This window comes from Mustela nivalis (genome assembly GCF_964662115.1).
Source record: "Mustela nivalis genome assembly, chromosome: 18".
NCBI classification, from domain to species: domain Eukaryota; kingdom Metazoa; phylum Chordata; class Mammalia; order Carnivora; family Mustelidae; genus Mustela; species Mustela nivalis.
In genome coordinates this window covers 51,636,741-51,652,777 of record NC_139037.1, presented here as the reverse complement: position 1 = coordinate 51,652,777, position 16,037 = coordinate 51,636,741, and the positions used below count along the sequence as shown (strand labels likewise).

General features: G+C 43.9%; 2 protein-coding genes across 19 annotated transcripts in view; one reads left to right on the top strand and one right to left on the bottom strand.

The window, feature by feature from the left end:
* LOC309852752 (uncharacterized protein) overlaps nt 1-16,037 on the top strand; it is a 642,676-nt gene that overhangs the window by 268,216 nt on the left and 358,423 nt on the right. The gene's annotated exons all lie outside the window — the stretch shown is intronic.
* The window catches only part of LOC309852777 (KRAB domain-containing protein 5-like), a gene marked incomplete at its 3' end in the record, with an annotated part of 579,551 nt that overhangs the window by 291,351 nt on the left and 272,163 nt on the right, over nt 1-16,037 (bottom strand). For 5 of the 18 annotated variants that reach the window (XM_082710080.1, XM_082710065.1, XM_082710066.1 and 2 more), the window contains exon 2: nt 4,736-4,862. The exons of 11 other annotated variants lie outside the window; for them this stretch is intronic. In XM_082710080.1, coding sequence (XP_082566206.1) covers nt 4,736-4,862 — 127 coding nt within the window. Of the gene's footprint in view, nt 1-4,735; nt 4,863-8,305; nt 8,367-16,037 lie in introns of those variants that run through there. 2 more of the 18 variants (XM_082710079.1, XR_014305384.1) reach the window with 2 other exon arrangements.

Genomic DNA, 16,037 nt, shown 5'->3' with positions numbered 1-16,037 from the left:
GGGCTCCCTGCCCTCCACAGTGCTATACTCCTCTCCTCCCTAAACCATGTCTCCACACTATCTGCAATCTTCCATGTGGCCTCTCTCTTCTTTCACTTGGGAGTCTGTCCTGTCACTCCTCAGCCCAATGTCTGGTCATTTATGATGACCGGACAGTTGCCTAGTGGCACTCATGTCAGGACACATGAGTCTAGAATCCTCCTGCTCCACGGCCATTGCTTCTCCTGGGAATCCTTATTTTTTTTTTTTAAGATTTTATTTATTTATTCGAGAGAGAGACATTGAGAGGGAGCATGAAAGGGGAGAAGGTCAGAGGGAGCTGACTCCCCATGGAGCAGAGAGCCCCATGTGTGACTCGATCCCAGGACCCTGGGATCATGACCTGAGCTGAAGGCAGTCGCTTAACCAACTGAGCCACCCGGGTGCTCAATGCTTATGGTTTTAATCCTGTTGAAACTCATAGGGATTTTATAAAACTGGTACACAAACCAACACGTAAAAATTAGTTTTGTTTCTACACAGCAAGGAACAATTCCCAAAACAGAGACATCATACATTTTGAGCAAACCCCCCCCCCCAAATTCTTCCAATTCATTATAATGGTAGAGGTCAAACCAGAAAGAAGAAAAGTGTAATATACTGTGAAAGAATCAAAGAATGAATAACTAGGAAATGCATCCATGTTCCTTCACTGGAATATTTGAAAAACAATAAATCTTGAAGCGATCTATAGAAAATGCTACCTCTACCAAAACTTAAAAAGGCTAGTTTATCTGATGAAAGTTTTGCCATTCTGCCTTTCTCTTTTTTAATTTTTTTTTAAAGATTTTTAAAACTTTATTTGATAGAGAGAGAGAGAGATCACAAGTAGGCAGAAAGACAGGCAGAGAGAGAGAGAGGAATCAGGCTCCCCACCAAGCAAAGTGCCTGATGTGGAGCTCAATCCCAGGACCCTGGGACCCTGCCCTGAGCTGAAGGCATAGTCTCAATTCACTCAGCCACCCTGGTGCCCCGCTACTCTGGTTTTGTTTGGACATCCATCTGCATGTATAAAATACAGTCAAAAGAAAAAAAAAAAAAAGAATCACAATGAAAATACTGATCCCTCTCTGGAGATCGACCTGCCCCTGAATACTTCCAGATCTACTAACAAATACAGTTAACCAATGAATAACGTGCTTTTCATCAATAATGGTTCACTTACCCAGACAAGTTTATCTTGATGACTCCAGTGCACTACTGAAAGACATAGGGAAATGTCTTTTCCCTATGATTGCCTTATGTTCAATTTCCTCAAATTACTTTTTTATAAAACTATGGTATATACAGCAGACCACATACAAAGAATGGGAGGACTGATAACATGTTGTAGTTAATCCATCAAAGAACACAAATGAAAATGGACTTTTAGAATGGCATGGCAAATGTACTTCACCTTGTGCAAGAGCTCCCAGAACAGCAGCAGTGGGATTCCCAGGAGTCCAAACAAGAATGGGGCTGGCATAATGCAATCAAGTACTGAAAGGTCGAAAATTACCACCAATAATACTTTATCAGGCAGAACTCTTTTCCACAGATGTAGAAATAAAGACATTCCCAAGACAAGACCCCTCTACGTTTACCAGTAGATCTATCCAAGGAGACAAACAGACAAAAAGAACCATTAAAGGAATATTCTCTCGAAGAAATAAAAGGAATTCTTCCCAGGAACCGCAATCACACAAGGACACAAAGCTCTCTGCTGAATAAATATGTAGACAATTACACCAACCTGCAGTGTTGTAATGAGATACCAGTCACGTTCATTTCTGCTACAGAGCATTGTTTAAAAAAAAAAAAAGGTATAAAAATCATTAAAGTAGGTCATAAAGTACACAACATAAAAGAATGTGTGACTGTTAACAAAGTGGGTGCAGGGGTAGAAACAGGAGAAAGAATCTTCTATGTACCCAACACAGAGGTTGAAATGGTTTGTTTTACAACAATGTTGTTTTAAGGAATCTCTAAGGTAACCACAAGGAAAATACTCCCAGAAGACACAAAAGGCAATGAGAAAGGTACCAAGGCATATCATGGGTTTTCATCTTACAATTACAGATAAAATCTATCTTTCATATTTCATACCAAAACATTATACAGAAGTATAAAATGTTTGAAAATTACTTTGAATTCAAAACAGTCTTTCTCTCATGCAGAGAGAATAAAAATTCACCCACAAATACATGGTGAAATGAATTCTATGTTGACAACAACTCACCTAGACAAGGTACAACATTCACTGACCACTCACCAAGGAGACAAAAAATAGGGGTCACACAGTATATATGTGTGACATACAAACATAAGACAAAGACACACAAAATTTATCAGCAAAAAGAATGAAGGTCATTCTTTTTTGAGGCATACTTCGATGGTCTTGAAATATACTGAGCTGAAAAATTCTCTTTCTATAACAACATACACAGATAAAACCAAATCTACACCTAGCTAATTTTCTGGAATGAGCCAGACAGAAGCAGCACATTATTAGGAAATTACCATACCAGACTAAGACAAAACTTGACCCACGAAATTCTAAATAAAACATTGATATATGACAGAAAAGAAAAACTTCAATATAACCATAATTTAAAACTGTGTCCATGTACCCATGAAAAACAAGCATTTGATTGGCATGTCTTCATGGACTATAGCATCATAAATAATTCTCATTAAAATCAATCAAAAAATGCTATAAATGAAAATTTTATGAGCAATTAAAAGACTTGAAAGAAATACTATGTTATTAATACACTCCTCCTCCTGCACAAATTGTAACCCTGTAATTCATTCTGTAAGACAGAGGAAACAAACAACATCTTCTTTTCTCAGTAAATAAACACCGTGAAAGTTGAAAAATATGCTGAGACACTGTATATTAAATTAATATTTGGGGTTAAATTCTGATACATTCTGAGGAATGTGGAAGAAAAACTTCATTATTAATTTACCAGAAATAACATCATAGTACTGAAAAGATGATTTTCCAAACATTGGGATTTGGGGTACCTGTGGGGTTCAATTAGTTAAGCAGCTTCCTTCAGTTCAGGTCATGAGCTCAGGGTTCTGGAATCCAGCCCCACACTGGACTCCCTGCTCAGCAGGGAGTCTGCTTTTCCCTCTTCTTTTGCCCTTTCCCTACTCACTTTTTCTCTCTCTGTGTTTCTCAAATAAAATTTTTAAACAAAATATATGGGAATTTTACTAACAGTCTAACTCACTTCTTAAAAAGCACATGCACATGTCATATCAGGATATTTGATGTACAAAATATTGAGCTAAATCACTTATAGAATTAACCAGAAAGTGAAAGCACATATGACAAAGTCACAAGAAGTTCACAGAAGACAGAATCATGATGAAATTATCAAAAAATGAAGTAATAAATGAGACTTTATTAAAGGCTACAAGTTCAAGTTCTAAATGTGCTAGTTCCCCAGTAGCATTTGTTATGTGGGAATTCTAAGAAACAAAGAGAGACATTATTACACTATTTCACCACTGAGGAACCAAACTCAAAGAGTGGAAATAACTGTATGTAAAAAAAAAAAAAAAAAAAAAGAAAGAATAAGAAAAAGTACATTTGAAGGTAAATAAAGCAGTACATTTTCTCATTTTAGGGCGGTGCTTTGTTAACTGATGAAGTTACTGAAGCCTCTGTAACATTAGAAAGTATAAGCCAGAGAACATTAGAAATCTGTCTCAAGTGTTTTGGAAATTTCTGCACCAAACCCCCTGACCTACTTGTCTCATGATGAAAACCAGAATTTACCAAGACTTTAGCATAGAGGTCCTCAGAAATACGATGACTTCCCCAGGGTCCTCATAGCAATGGAGGGAGATTAAGGAGGCTTTCCCCTCCAATTATATGATGATTATATGCTGGATCATCACTGGAGCTGAAGGAAGAGTCCCTAGAGAATGAAAGAGCTTGATAATGCTGGAGAGCAGATGTCCCCTCTGGGAGAGAGAGAGAAAGAGAGAGAGGAAACTGGGCATGTCTCCAACTGATTTTCATTCAAGGAAAGCTACCAGAACCACATTTTAAGGTCTACCTTCCTCCTTAAGACTTGGACCTCCCCTGTCATCTGCCTCATTCTTTCCTACCTACCTGGAGAGAAGCCTCTGGACTCCTTTCTCTTCACATCCCAGAGCTGCTTCTCTTGCTCCAAAAACATGATCAGGTCTGGCTTTGACAGGAGACCTGTTTATGAGGAAAAAGGAAAATGACTATTGCTGCCGATTCTAACTTCCCATGAGTCTTGTGTTCAGTGGAGTAGAGACGGTATTAGACAATTTTAGAAAATGGTTTCCCAAAAGCTGTTGCCCAAAAGTCCATTTAGAACACACTGGAGGCATTTCCAATGTTCACATCCTGATCTCCACTTCCAAGTAGCAGACATAAGAAGGGTAAATTTCAGTTTCAGGTGTAAGCAGCACTATTCTATGTCACTCAATGTTGAGAACTGCCACTCATCTTCACAAGCCATGATGTTACCTTGAGGAAGTAGAAGCTGACACTAAAAAGGAAACATCATGAAGATTTGTCTCTCCATCCACAGACCCCTACTTTTTTCCCTTTCTGCCTGGATCTGGAATCCAGTCATTCCAAGAGAAATCTCCCAAGAGGCAGTCTTCCCAGGAAGGAACAAAACCCTGTGTGGGGCTTTAGAAACCTGGAAGGAGTCTTCCTCACCCAAGAAATGGAGATGTCCATAGTTCTCTAACATCACATCCCTGTACAGTTGCCGCTGAGTGTGGGTCAGGCATCCCCACTCCTCCTCGGAGAATTCTATGGCCACATCCCTGAAGGTCAGCAGTCCCTGTAACAAATAACACAGTCACCAAGTGACCATTGACAAACTGTGCCCCTAAGATGGTCCCTAAGATTAAGAGAAAATTAGTGTCACCAGCTAGAACCAGATCTGACCTTTTCATCTCTGTGATATGAATATGGGAAGAAAGAAAACCTATGGGGCAGGGGGCTGCCTGGTTGAGAACTTTCACTCCTTTCACTCTCAGAAGTCAACTCTATCTACTACACAGAGGTGACAGCCCTCCTTGTCCAGTGCAAAATGTTGGGTTATGGGAGAGGAACCAATGGTCAAGCAATTCTAGACATGTTTCTTATGTGAAATATTGGGGTTATGGAGTGAATGATGAAGGAATTGTTGATATACCCATGGTACAAACACTGTGGTCCTAATGCGAGGGAAAAGCAAAGTTGTGAGCAGTGACTGGTTCTATGTGTTCAGATGGGGAGGGGGTGAGGGATAGCAGGAGGCTCTAAGGAATTTGGAAGCAAGTTTCCAGGACCCTCAGGGCCTCCCAGCTGGTGTTTTGATGAGGCCACTCACTGTTTAGTTAACACTTTAGTCAGGAGACCCTCCAAATATCTATCAGAAAGCCACAAGCTTGAAGGATGGTGGGTAAGCTACATTTGGGGAATAGAGTTCAAGGAAGTTTCCAAAGCAATTTTCATCTGTTAAAGTGGAATTACAGGGACGCCTGGGTGGCTCAGTTGGTTAAGCGGCTGCCTTCGGCTCAGGTCATGATCCCAGCGTCCTGGGATCGAGTCCCACATCAGGCTCCTTGCTTGGCAGGGAGCCTGCTTGTCCCTCTGCCTCTGCCTGCCACTCTGTCTGCCTGTGCTTGCTCTCGCTTCTCTCTCTATGACAAATAAATAAATAAAATCTTTAAAAAAAATAAAGTGGAATTACAAGATCCTGGAGGTCCACTGTCAAGCTAAGGCTGCTATTTGCATCCAACAAAATATTAACCTTGAGGCAGTTGTGAGTTCCCTGAGGAATGTCCCACTCTTGTCTTTCTCAGGTATTTATCAAGAGATTGGAAGCTGAAGGAAACTGAATTTTATCCACACCTCTTTTGACTTTGTTTTCCTCCTCAGAAACTATAAGCAAGGGGGAACCAGATAGTTCAGTTGCTCAGGGTCTGCCTTCAGCTCAGGTCATGATCCCAGACTCCTGGGATGGAACCCTCAATTGGGCTCCCCACTCAATGGGGAATCTGCTTCTCCTTCTTTCCCTGTCCTCACTCACGTGCTCTGTCTCACAACTGAGAAAATGTGTAAAAGAAAGAATGAAAGAAAGAACGAACCTACAAGCAAGCGAAACACAGAAAAAAGAAGTTTACACCTGAAATGCGACAGTTCCTGCATATTCCTCAGTATCCCATGTTCCTTACAAATGACAGGAGGGAAAACAGGATCATTTCAGGGGAGGATCTGGCAGACAGCACCAAGCCAATAAAAGAAGTTCCCATCAGCTGAATGGAAACAAACGTTATCAGTGCCTAATGCACATCAAAGGACACATCATCACTGGAGTTTCCATTGGACTGAAAACAGGAATTCAGAATATAAATCTGATTTTGGAAATACAGAGATATACATAAACAACTGAATCACTGTAAGATTTGTAGAGGCTGCTTTTAGGCAAGGAGGCTTGAGCAAAGGAGTGGAGGAAGGGTCCCAGTGTCCCCTTGGCTGAGTCCAGACAGGCCCAGCAGGGGACCCACCTCAAAATTCCCAAGAGCCTAAGAATCAATGGGCTTCTGACAACCAGGTACAGTGAGCAGAAAGGAGCAAGTTCCTCATTCCCCAGAACTCCTCACCTTCCTTCCCCCTTTAAGGAACAACCACCACCCCCCCTGCCCCCACCCCTTGCAGACAGGCTCTCCTATGCCCTCCTGCCTGCTCATCTCTTTGGTCTTCAGGAAACTTCCACTGCCTTTGTTCTGCCTCAGGGAATTCTGGCAGTTGTGCGGGAGAGGCTTCAGGCTGATCAAGGACCCATGTCTGGGGCCCCAAACGACTGACAGAGTAGACTACACTGAGACAGCAGAGCGTCCCTGTGCTAGTAATACTTAGTTTACTCCTTTCTTTTCTTTTAATTTTTAAGATTTATTTTTATTTTCGTCTTCTTTAAATATTCTGTTTATAGGGGCACCTGGGTGGCTCAGTCAGAGGGCATCAGCCTTCTACTCAGGCCAGGACACAAGGTCCTGGGATGGCCTCCTACATTGAGGTGGTGGGGGAGTGTCTTTACTCAGTGGGGAGCCTTCTACCTCTGCCCATAACACACCCTATTTGTGCTTTCACTCTTTTTCTTACAAATAAAACTTTTTACAAAGATTGTATTTATTTCAACAAGAGCCAAGTGAGAGAACACAAGTAGCAGAACAGGAGAAGGAGAGAGAGAAGCAGGATCCCTGCCCACCTGGGAGCCTGATGTGGGGCTGGACCCCAGGACCCTGAGATCATGACCAGAGCTGGAAGCAGAGGCTTATCCCACTGAGCCACCCAAGTACCACAATAAATAAAATTTTGAAAAAAAAAATTATTGTATTTATTTCAAAAGGAGCAAGAGAGAGACCACAAACAGGCAGTAAAGCAGAGGGGGAGGAAGAAGCAGGATCCCTGCCGACCTGGGAACCCAATGAACCTGGATCTAAGTCCCCAGGATAACGACCTGAGGTTGAGGCAAAAAGCAGACTCTTAACTAACTGAACCATCCTCACTCCCCAAGACAGACTTATATTTTAGAGGAGGTCGGGAAGGGCAGGAGAGGAGTAAAAAGAATGTTAAAGGGACTCCCCTCTGGGCACAGAGCCTGAAGCGGGGATACCAGACCAGGACCCGGAGATCCCGACCTGAGCGGCAATCGACAGTCAAACCTTAGTTGACTGAGGCCCCAGGCACCCTCTTCTAGTGCATTTTAAGTAGAATATCTCTCTCACGTGCTAAAGATGGAGACACACACACACACCCTTTCTTAGAAAGAGACGTTTCCAAGTTTTTCTGGACTCATACCCACCGAGCTCTTATCTGCATTTCCTTCCTCCCCGGCTGCACACGACTGATCGAGAATTCAGATGAGCCCGAATGAGAAATTATTTCCCTCCCTGATATCCCAGGACCAGACCTCATCAGCCATAAGAATTTAGGACTCAACACCTTCCCCTCTGGATCTGCCACCAATGGAGTATTGTCACTCCTCTCGAGACTTTAATTCAAAGTGACAATGGCTGATGCCCTAGCCAGGTTGGGGACAAAGGACAGAAGGCTCTGGGACATAGAGAAGCATTCTAAAGATCTAACCAGGAGTACATGTCTGACCAGATCTTAAAAACAGGTGAACGCAGAAGCGAGAAGCACCCGCACTAGAGGCATCTGCATCTGCAGCTTCTAAACTCGAGGGTCTGTGGAGAAACAGAGGACACGGCTCCGCGGGGACACCAGGCTCACCTGAGAACCGGCCATTTCTGCCTTCACCTCCACCTATAGATTTCGTCCTCACGAGGGATCTGTGGGGAAATCACAGCTGCATCAGGAGAAAATGCCCTGAAATCCACCAACAGAGCTCCTTGCCCTCACACCGCTCGCCCACGGGCAGGACTCATGCAGAAAAGGCCCAACTTCCCAGTCCTTTGTGTCCGGAGCAGCTCAGAAACTGTGAGCTCCCGTGAGGACACCCATCCCTGCATTTTCCTCACCTGCTTTGTGGTGAGGGAGGGGTCCCCTGCCCCTGCCACTCACAACTTCAGCGTCAGCATCAGAACTGAGGGCTGCAGGGACCGGACCCTCCCAGACCTTATCACCTCTCCCAGACCAAAGCTGAAAATTTACTCTCAGAAAACCACCAAAAGCCCTCAGGCCTCCCACCCACCCACCCACCCACCCAGCCTCACTGAGAATCACCTGAGCCCTTAATTAACACAACAGTGTTGTTTTCGCCCAAACCAACTAACAGAATCTGAGGGGGAGGCCCGCAGAGAAGATCCTTTCTGAAACTCCACAGGTGACCCTGCTGGGAGGGAACTGGGGAGGTGACCTGGCCAACTAGGGGAACCAAGGCTGGGTCTGGAAGCAGAGTTGAGCCCTGCCTTCCCACCATCAGAGTTTCTGGAGACTGACACATTCTCCCTCTTTCTGCTACACAGAGACAGACAGCTTACACACTTATAAATGCAAATGTCTCTTTCAAAGTAAACACAGGATTTCAGTGTTTTTCCTTTATCTTCCTTGATTCAAAATAACTGACCCAAAAATAATGTTCAGGCCAAGGAGACATATTTTCAGGTGACTATTTCCCTTCAGTAGGTAAGTGTTTCTGTTCATAAGGACCTGCCACACAGTCTTCCACTCTGCATGTTCTTTTTACTTTCCCATCAGCGATATGAGAATTCTAACTCAGCATTCTCAGGAAAATTGGGTGTTGTCATTTTTCTTTATTTTAGCCATTCCAGAAAACACTGAGTGGTTTCTCACTGTAAACTATGCAGTCTTCTTACAACAGCTGTCTTGGTCACTGAAATGAAAACCACTTGGAAGGCATCAGGTTGAACAAACATAAAAGCAATTAATGCTTCAGTGGGAAGCATTAATAAATAACCTTTCTCTTCTCCACAGACCTCTTCTTTCTTCTCAGCCCTTTGATTAGGAACCTGGTTCTTAGAATATAAGTGAGGTTTGGTGTGTGAGGTGCAGAGCTGATGACCAAGAAAGGATTCTTTAGACATTTTTGGTGCAAAATGGTGGTTTATTGAAGCATAGGGACAGGACCTCGGGCAGAAAGAGCTGCTGCCCCGGGTCTGTGAGGCGTGGTTCATTATATACTCACCAGTTGGGAGGGGGTCAAGGATGGTGTAAGTCTCTAAGGAGTTTTGGAAGCCAGGTTTCCAGGACCTTGAGGAGCCAGGTATTATTGGGGAAAAGGTTATTCATTATTGGTAATAAAACCTTTGTTGTGAGACCCTTTAGATGTATGTCAGTGGGCCATATGCTTGGGAATGATTGTCAACATGTATCTTGGAGCGTTTAGAGATAAAGTTTACAAGGAATAGTTAGAGTAGACTTCCAGAATCCTGGTTGGGGTAGGATTGTCAGGCTAGGATTGCCCTTTGCCCTTAGCAAAGCCTGAACGTGGAGTTTGTTGAGTCCCTAAAGGAGAGTGGCTCTGCCTGTATCAAGGGCTTGTCAGTGGGTAAGGAAATTGAGTAATTTTTACTCTGCCTCTGCTTCCTATAAGGACCTATTTAGAAACTGTCCCTGCTCCCCTTCCCCCAGGGGATTTACTTGGAGACATGTCCCAGAAACCAGCTTCAGGTAACAAAGCCCAGATACAAAGGTGGGTCAGGGACAGGTGGAGACATCGATGGGGGGGGGGGGGATGCATACTGTCTCCCTGGTTACCAAAGAGTATGGGGCCCGCCCTTTGGGAGCCTTTTTGGTTCCAATTACAATCAAGGTGTAATAGGCTGGTTCAAATGTCTACTAGGGTAAATTGTAACTCAATTGGTCACCTAGCATCACTGTGGAGTTTCCTGTGTGTGTTACAATCTCATTGGCCACCTGTGCATGGCCAGGCCCGACCTCATGGCCTTTGCCCTTAAAAGCTAGTCTGTAAAGCAGCGAAGGGTCGCCTTCTCTTGTAAGAGGTGTGGCTTCGAGCGTTGGGTTAGATTCTTGATGCTTGGTGTGAAATAAAGCTTTGCTTGACCTTCGCTTTGTATCAGTCTCACTCCATTAATCATGGACCCATTATTGGGGCATAACATATGGGGGCTCCATCCAGGATTAAACGACGAGAACTGAGCCAGCATCAGAATTTCTGGGAAAAGCCTCGAGGTAAGATCTCACAGATTTTACTCTGTGGGATCCGCCGATCAGTTGGTCTGTCTGGGTGGAGCTCCTGGTATAGACCACTGGGGTGAAGCCGGACGCGGCCATGCTCCCCAGGGCTGGAGAGGATGCGGGGACGCCCCTTCCCTCCACTGGTAGATCGCCAGGGGGTTCGAGTCCCCCAGGTAGTCACCAGGGGTTTGAGTCCCCCTAGGTGGCCAGGGGGTTCGAGTCCCCCTGGACGGCCAGAAGATAAAAAGTCCCCACTGGTGGCAGGTTCTGGATAAGATCTGCTGGGCCTGTGGTTGTTTTTGTTTTGTCTTTTTGTTGTCTGCTGTGCTGTGCTGTTGTGTTTAAAGGAATGGGGCAAACAGAGTGAGGAATTCTGACTTTCAAATGGCTATAACTGGAGCCAACTGGGGTTAGTCTAACTCGAGACAGAGACTTAAGGAATATTCCCAAGCAGCTGCCGAAACAACTTTGTTTCGGGGACATTCCTTGCCCTCTCTGGCCCGACGGAGACTGCCTAGCCTCTCCCCCTTGCTGGCAGGAAAGCATGGTGTGTGCTCCTCTCTTGGAGCTGATGAGCCCTAGAACTGGGAACCCTTTCTTTGCCTTTTGGTGGCACTTTGTTCTGTTTTTCACTGTCGGAAAACAAGAAGAGCATCCGCTAGGCCTACCACCCCCACTCCGGATCTTCCCACCTGGGCCTCAGGTAAACATTCGAAATGGAGTGGGTCCAGGTGGAACATAAATCAGTATTTGAACTAAGTTAAGCTTGTTGGGTTGATTAGGATAAACATGTCTTTTGAGTTAACAATAGTAAATGTGAAACTCCAGAGTTTTTACTTCAGGTCAAAAAAAATCTGTCCATGAAAAAATGTTCATCATCACTAGCCATCAGAGAGTTTCAAATTAAAACCACATTGAGATATCGCCTTACACCAGTTAGAATGGCCAACATTAGCAAGACAGGAAACAACATGTGTTGGAGAGGATGTGGAGAAAGGGGAACCCTCTTAAACTGTTGGTGGGAATGCAAGTTGGTGCAGGCTCTTTGGAGAACAGTGTGGAGATTCCTCAAGAAATTAAAAATAGAACTTCCCTATGACCCTGCCATTGCACTCCTGGCTATTTACCCCAAAGATACAGATGTCATGAAAAGAAGGGCCATCTGTACCCCAATGTTTATAGCAGCAATGGCCACGGTCGCCAAACTGGAAAGAACCAAGAAGCCCTTCAATGGATAAATGGATAAGGAAGATGTGGTCCATATACACTATGGAGTATTATGCGTCCATCAGAAAGGACGAATACCCAACTTTTGTAGCAACGTGGACGGGACTGGAAGATATTATGCTGAGTGAAATAAGTCAAGCAGAAAGAGTCAATTATCATAGGTTTCATTTATTTGTGGAGCATTACAAAAAGCATGGAGGACATGAGTTAGAGAGAAGGGGGTTGGAGTAAATTGGAAGGGGAGGTGAATCATGAAAGACTAGGGACTATGAAAAACAATCTGAGGGGTTTGAAGTGGGGGGGGCGGTGGTTGGGAGGTCAGGGTACAAGGTGTTGTGTATTATAGAGGGCACAGATTGCATGGAGCACTGGGTGTGGTGAATAAATGATACTGTTATGCTGAAAAAATGAAAAAAAATTAAAAATTAAAAAAAAATCTGTGTTGAAATCTGTTAGCAAAGAGATGACTAAAATGATGTTTGTCTGTCTCGGAGTTTCAATGGGTAATTGTTAAAGTAGCTTTCAAGGTCTTTGTTAACCTGAAACTTCAACCAAATGGGATGAAATGCTAGTGTGCTTGTTGCTGGAACTAGGTTTGTGCTTTTGAAATCTGTTGGTAAACATGTTTTGTTCTTAACTAATTGATAAATTTGCCATCTAAATAATTATGTTGTAACAGTTCACAATTGGTTTATATTTAATCTTTAGTAGAGGTTAAGGTATTTCTAAGAGTAGAAAATTCTGCTAAGTGTAATTAAGACTGATGGAAATAAGGGAAACAACTCTGTAGAAAAGTAGGAAATAGGTGAAAAGATACCAGATCCCTGATCCTGTTTAAATAAGAAAGAAAAACAGGCCTGGGGCCACTGTTTGAGCTAGATCCATTGCTACAGAATGGAAGGGGAGACCTGGTGGGGGGAGGTGTCTAACCTGTTTTAATCTGAAGAGTGCCTGACTGTGTGAATGTGTCTGTGTGGTTCCACCGCTTCGGCTACGGTGTCTGAGTGGACTGCACCCTGAGTCTCGCGGGGCGTCATATGACATAACGGTCATCTACTCCAAGGAGTAGCCTAGTCCGGGGTTTATACGGACAGACCTTAGCTAAGATGCTCCTAAGTTCCCGCGAGGGACTCGAGCAGGAAAGCATCCGAAAGATCCCCCTCCTTTTGTCTGCGACTTCATTCATAATGGGAAGGAAACCCAGAAAACTCCTATCTTAAGGATGCACACGTAAAAATTAAAAAAGGAAAGACACTGGTATAGAAAAGCTGGTTTTCTCTCTGTTTAAGAGGGCAAAGTTTTCTTTGGTTAATTGAAATGTAAATGGTTTTCTCTTTGCCTGCCCAGAGTTGTAAATGAGATCTCTTTGGCTCATAAGGCTTCCTTGATATGCTAAGTTACTGATAAACCTTGGGTTTGCATTTGGGTAAATGCTGTAATTATTCTAGAGGTTCTATACATTTCCTAAAATGTTAATGTCTTGATAAGGGTCATCACTTGATATTTAATTATATCTGTTCTGAGTTTTTTCATTTACAATTGTTTTAGTTCTCTTGTAAGATAAGTTCCACCTTAAAGGAAATCCATACGGGAAGACTTTCAGGACAAATACAGGTCTTTGATATGTTAAAATCCTGGGAACTGAAATGGGTAAAGATTTACAGAAGTAAGGGCTACATTCAGACTAAACCAGAATTAGTAACATGGGACTAGAAAAACTGAAAGGTTGTAATGTTGTGTCTCTTCATGTTTTAGAAACATTACCAGTTCTGTAATGTTTGCTCCTCTAGACTAGGGAAACTTTTTCTTAAGTTACCTGTAACTTATAGAGATGTAAAGGTGTTCATTTGTAAATGAATCAAGGCATTCAACTTTTCTATCTGAACCCTCTGAAACCAAAAGGGCTCAATAAGTTCTTCCTTGGCAGTCAGTCATTTGCATAAGTTCAATAAGAATCTGTTCTCCTTGTAACAGGAAAGCATTGGACACTGATTATTTTACCAAGGCTCATATTTTAAAAGACTCAGATATGGCCAGCTTAAAGGAACTAAGGTTGACTTTGTAAAACCTGGATCCGTAAAGCCCTTTGGAACTGTTGGCCTGATACCTTGCTTACAGAGTTCCCAGCAGCCTCACCAGATGAGTAAAGAATGTCACTCCCTGGTAGGAGTAAAGGCCTCAAGATACCTTGGGCACCTCAGGAGTTTGCCCAAATCAACAGGTATTGCAGGCATGTCTGATGGCAAGTACTGTGGCTTGGCTTCTGGCCCGGAGAGGCTACTAAAAGTTCAACCTAGAGATTCCTTATAAAAAGTTTCAGCAGGGGCACCTGGGTGGCTCAGTGGGTTAAGCCTCTGCCTTCAGCTCAGGTCATGATCTCAGGGTCCTGGGATCAAGCCCCACATCTGGCTCTCTTCTCAGCAAGGAGCCTGCTTCCTCCTCTTTCTCTCTCTGCCTCCCTCTCTGCCTATTGGTGATCTCTCTCTGTCAAAAAAATAAATAAAATCTAAAAAAAAAAAAAAAAGTTTCAGCAAAGCAGATTCTAAAAGATCATGATTACTTACTGTTCTTGCTGAGCTTATGTAAATAATTAGGCCAAGTTTGTTAAAACTGGACTTGTTTTTCAAACAAGTTAGTCCTGATCTGGCTATCTCTGGAAATGAGGGTTATTTTAGAGAGAAAAATTATGTTCTAATAACACGGCTTTATGGGTATTAAATTCTAGATTAGATTGTTATTAAATGTTTTTTTACCTAAGCTAGACAACTTAAGGTAAGCTTCAGAGAAGTTGGACGATAACTCATGTAGGCAATCTTGCCTTTGCCAGTTAGTCAGCCCCAGATATAAGGGAGAAACTTCACAAAATTGAGGAATTTGAAAGGAAGTGTAAAGTCCTTTCCGGCGAGATAAACACAACACCAGGCAAAGTGGGCGCAAGGCAAGATTTATTAAAAACACTCTCTGGCGAAGTTTCAGGGCTCAGGAGAAGGGGAGCCAGGAAAGTTGTGCCGGGAGGCGGTGGGCACCCTCGGGCGAGGTTCTGCAACTCTGGAAAGCAGAGTGGCGTAAGTCGCGCCCAAGGCAGGGAGGAGGGGGCTTTTAAGGGGTCTTGGGGAAAGCTCAGGGGTCTTTTGGCAAGTTTCCCTTATTTGGATATCCCGCCGCTCATCGGGATCCCATTGGTCCACAGGAGCCCGGGGCGGGGGTCTCAGATTCCTGCTTGGACCTTTGTTCTCCTGTTCGAGCTCAGGTCTTGTGGCGGGAACTTTCGCCATCTTTGGTAGCCCTTCCTGCCAGCCCAACATTCCGACCTTTTGCTTAATATAATGGTGTCAGGGGCATCCACTCGGTTCTGGCTACTTCCTGCTGACAGGGGGCATCGTCATAGGGGTAGTCGGAAGTGGGCAGGCAAGAGTAGGGCTGGAGGAGCAGTTGATTGACGGATATTCGGGCAAGTTCTTGTAGGCGACCCTGCAAGTACCGGAAAAGACAGGGAGCAACTGAGATTAGAAGGAGAATTATGCATACAGGTCCCGCCAGAGGGAGCAGCCAGGTTACCCAGTTGTAGGGGTCCAGGCCCCAAGAGGACGTGTCTCGCCACTGTGCTTGGATCCGATCCCTGAGTTCTTTGATCTTGGAAGTAACTACACCTGATTGGTTAACAAAGTAACAACGTTCTTCATTTAAGAATAGGCAGGTCCCCCCTTTTTCGGCGGTCAGAAGGTCTAAGGCCCGTCGGTTCTGTAGAGCTAAGGCTGCCAGGCTGGTGACTTGGGTCTGTAGGGCTGTGAGGGAGTCAGCAACCCGTTCCATATCATCATTCAGAGCTTAGGAGAGTTTGTAATAAAAGTCTATGGAGGTTTCTATCCCTGCTGTTCCAGTTGCCACCCTGTGGCTATTCCTGCCCCTGTTATGAATGGGAGGAAGGCAGCCCTTCCTCCATGGTGTTGGGGAAATATGATGGACAGAAGCTGGGATTCAGAGTAGATGGTGGTAGAAGGAGATAGAATGAATATACAGCCCAGGGAGTCGTTAGTGGTCAGGCAGCGATAGATTCCCTGAGGGTACAAGAGAAATATTCCTGAGGGAGTACAGTACAGGAGGGAGGAGTTAGTGA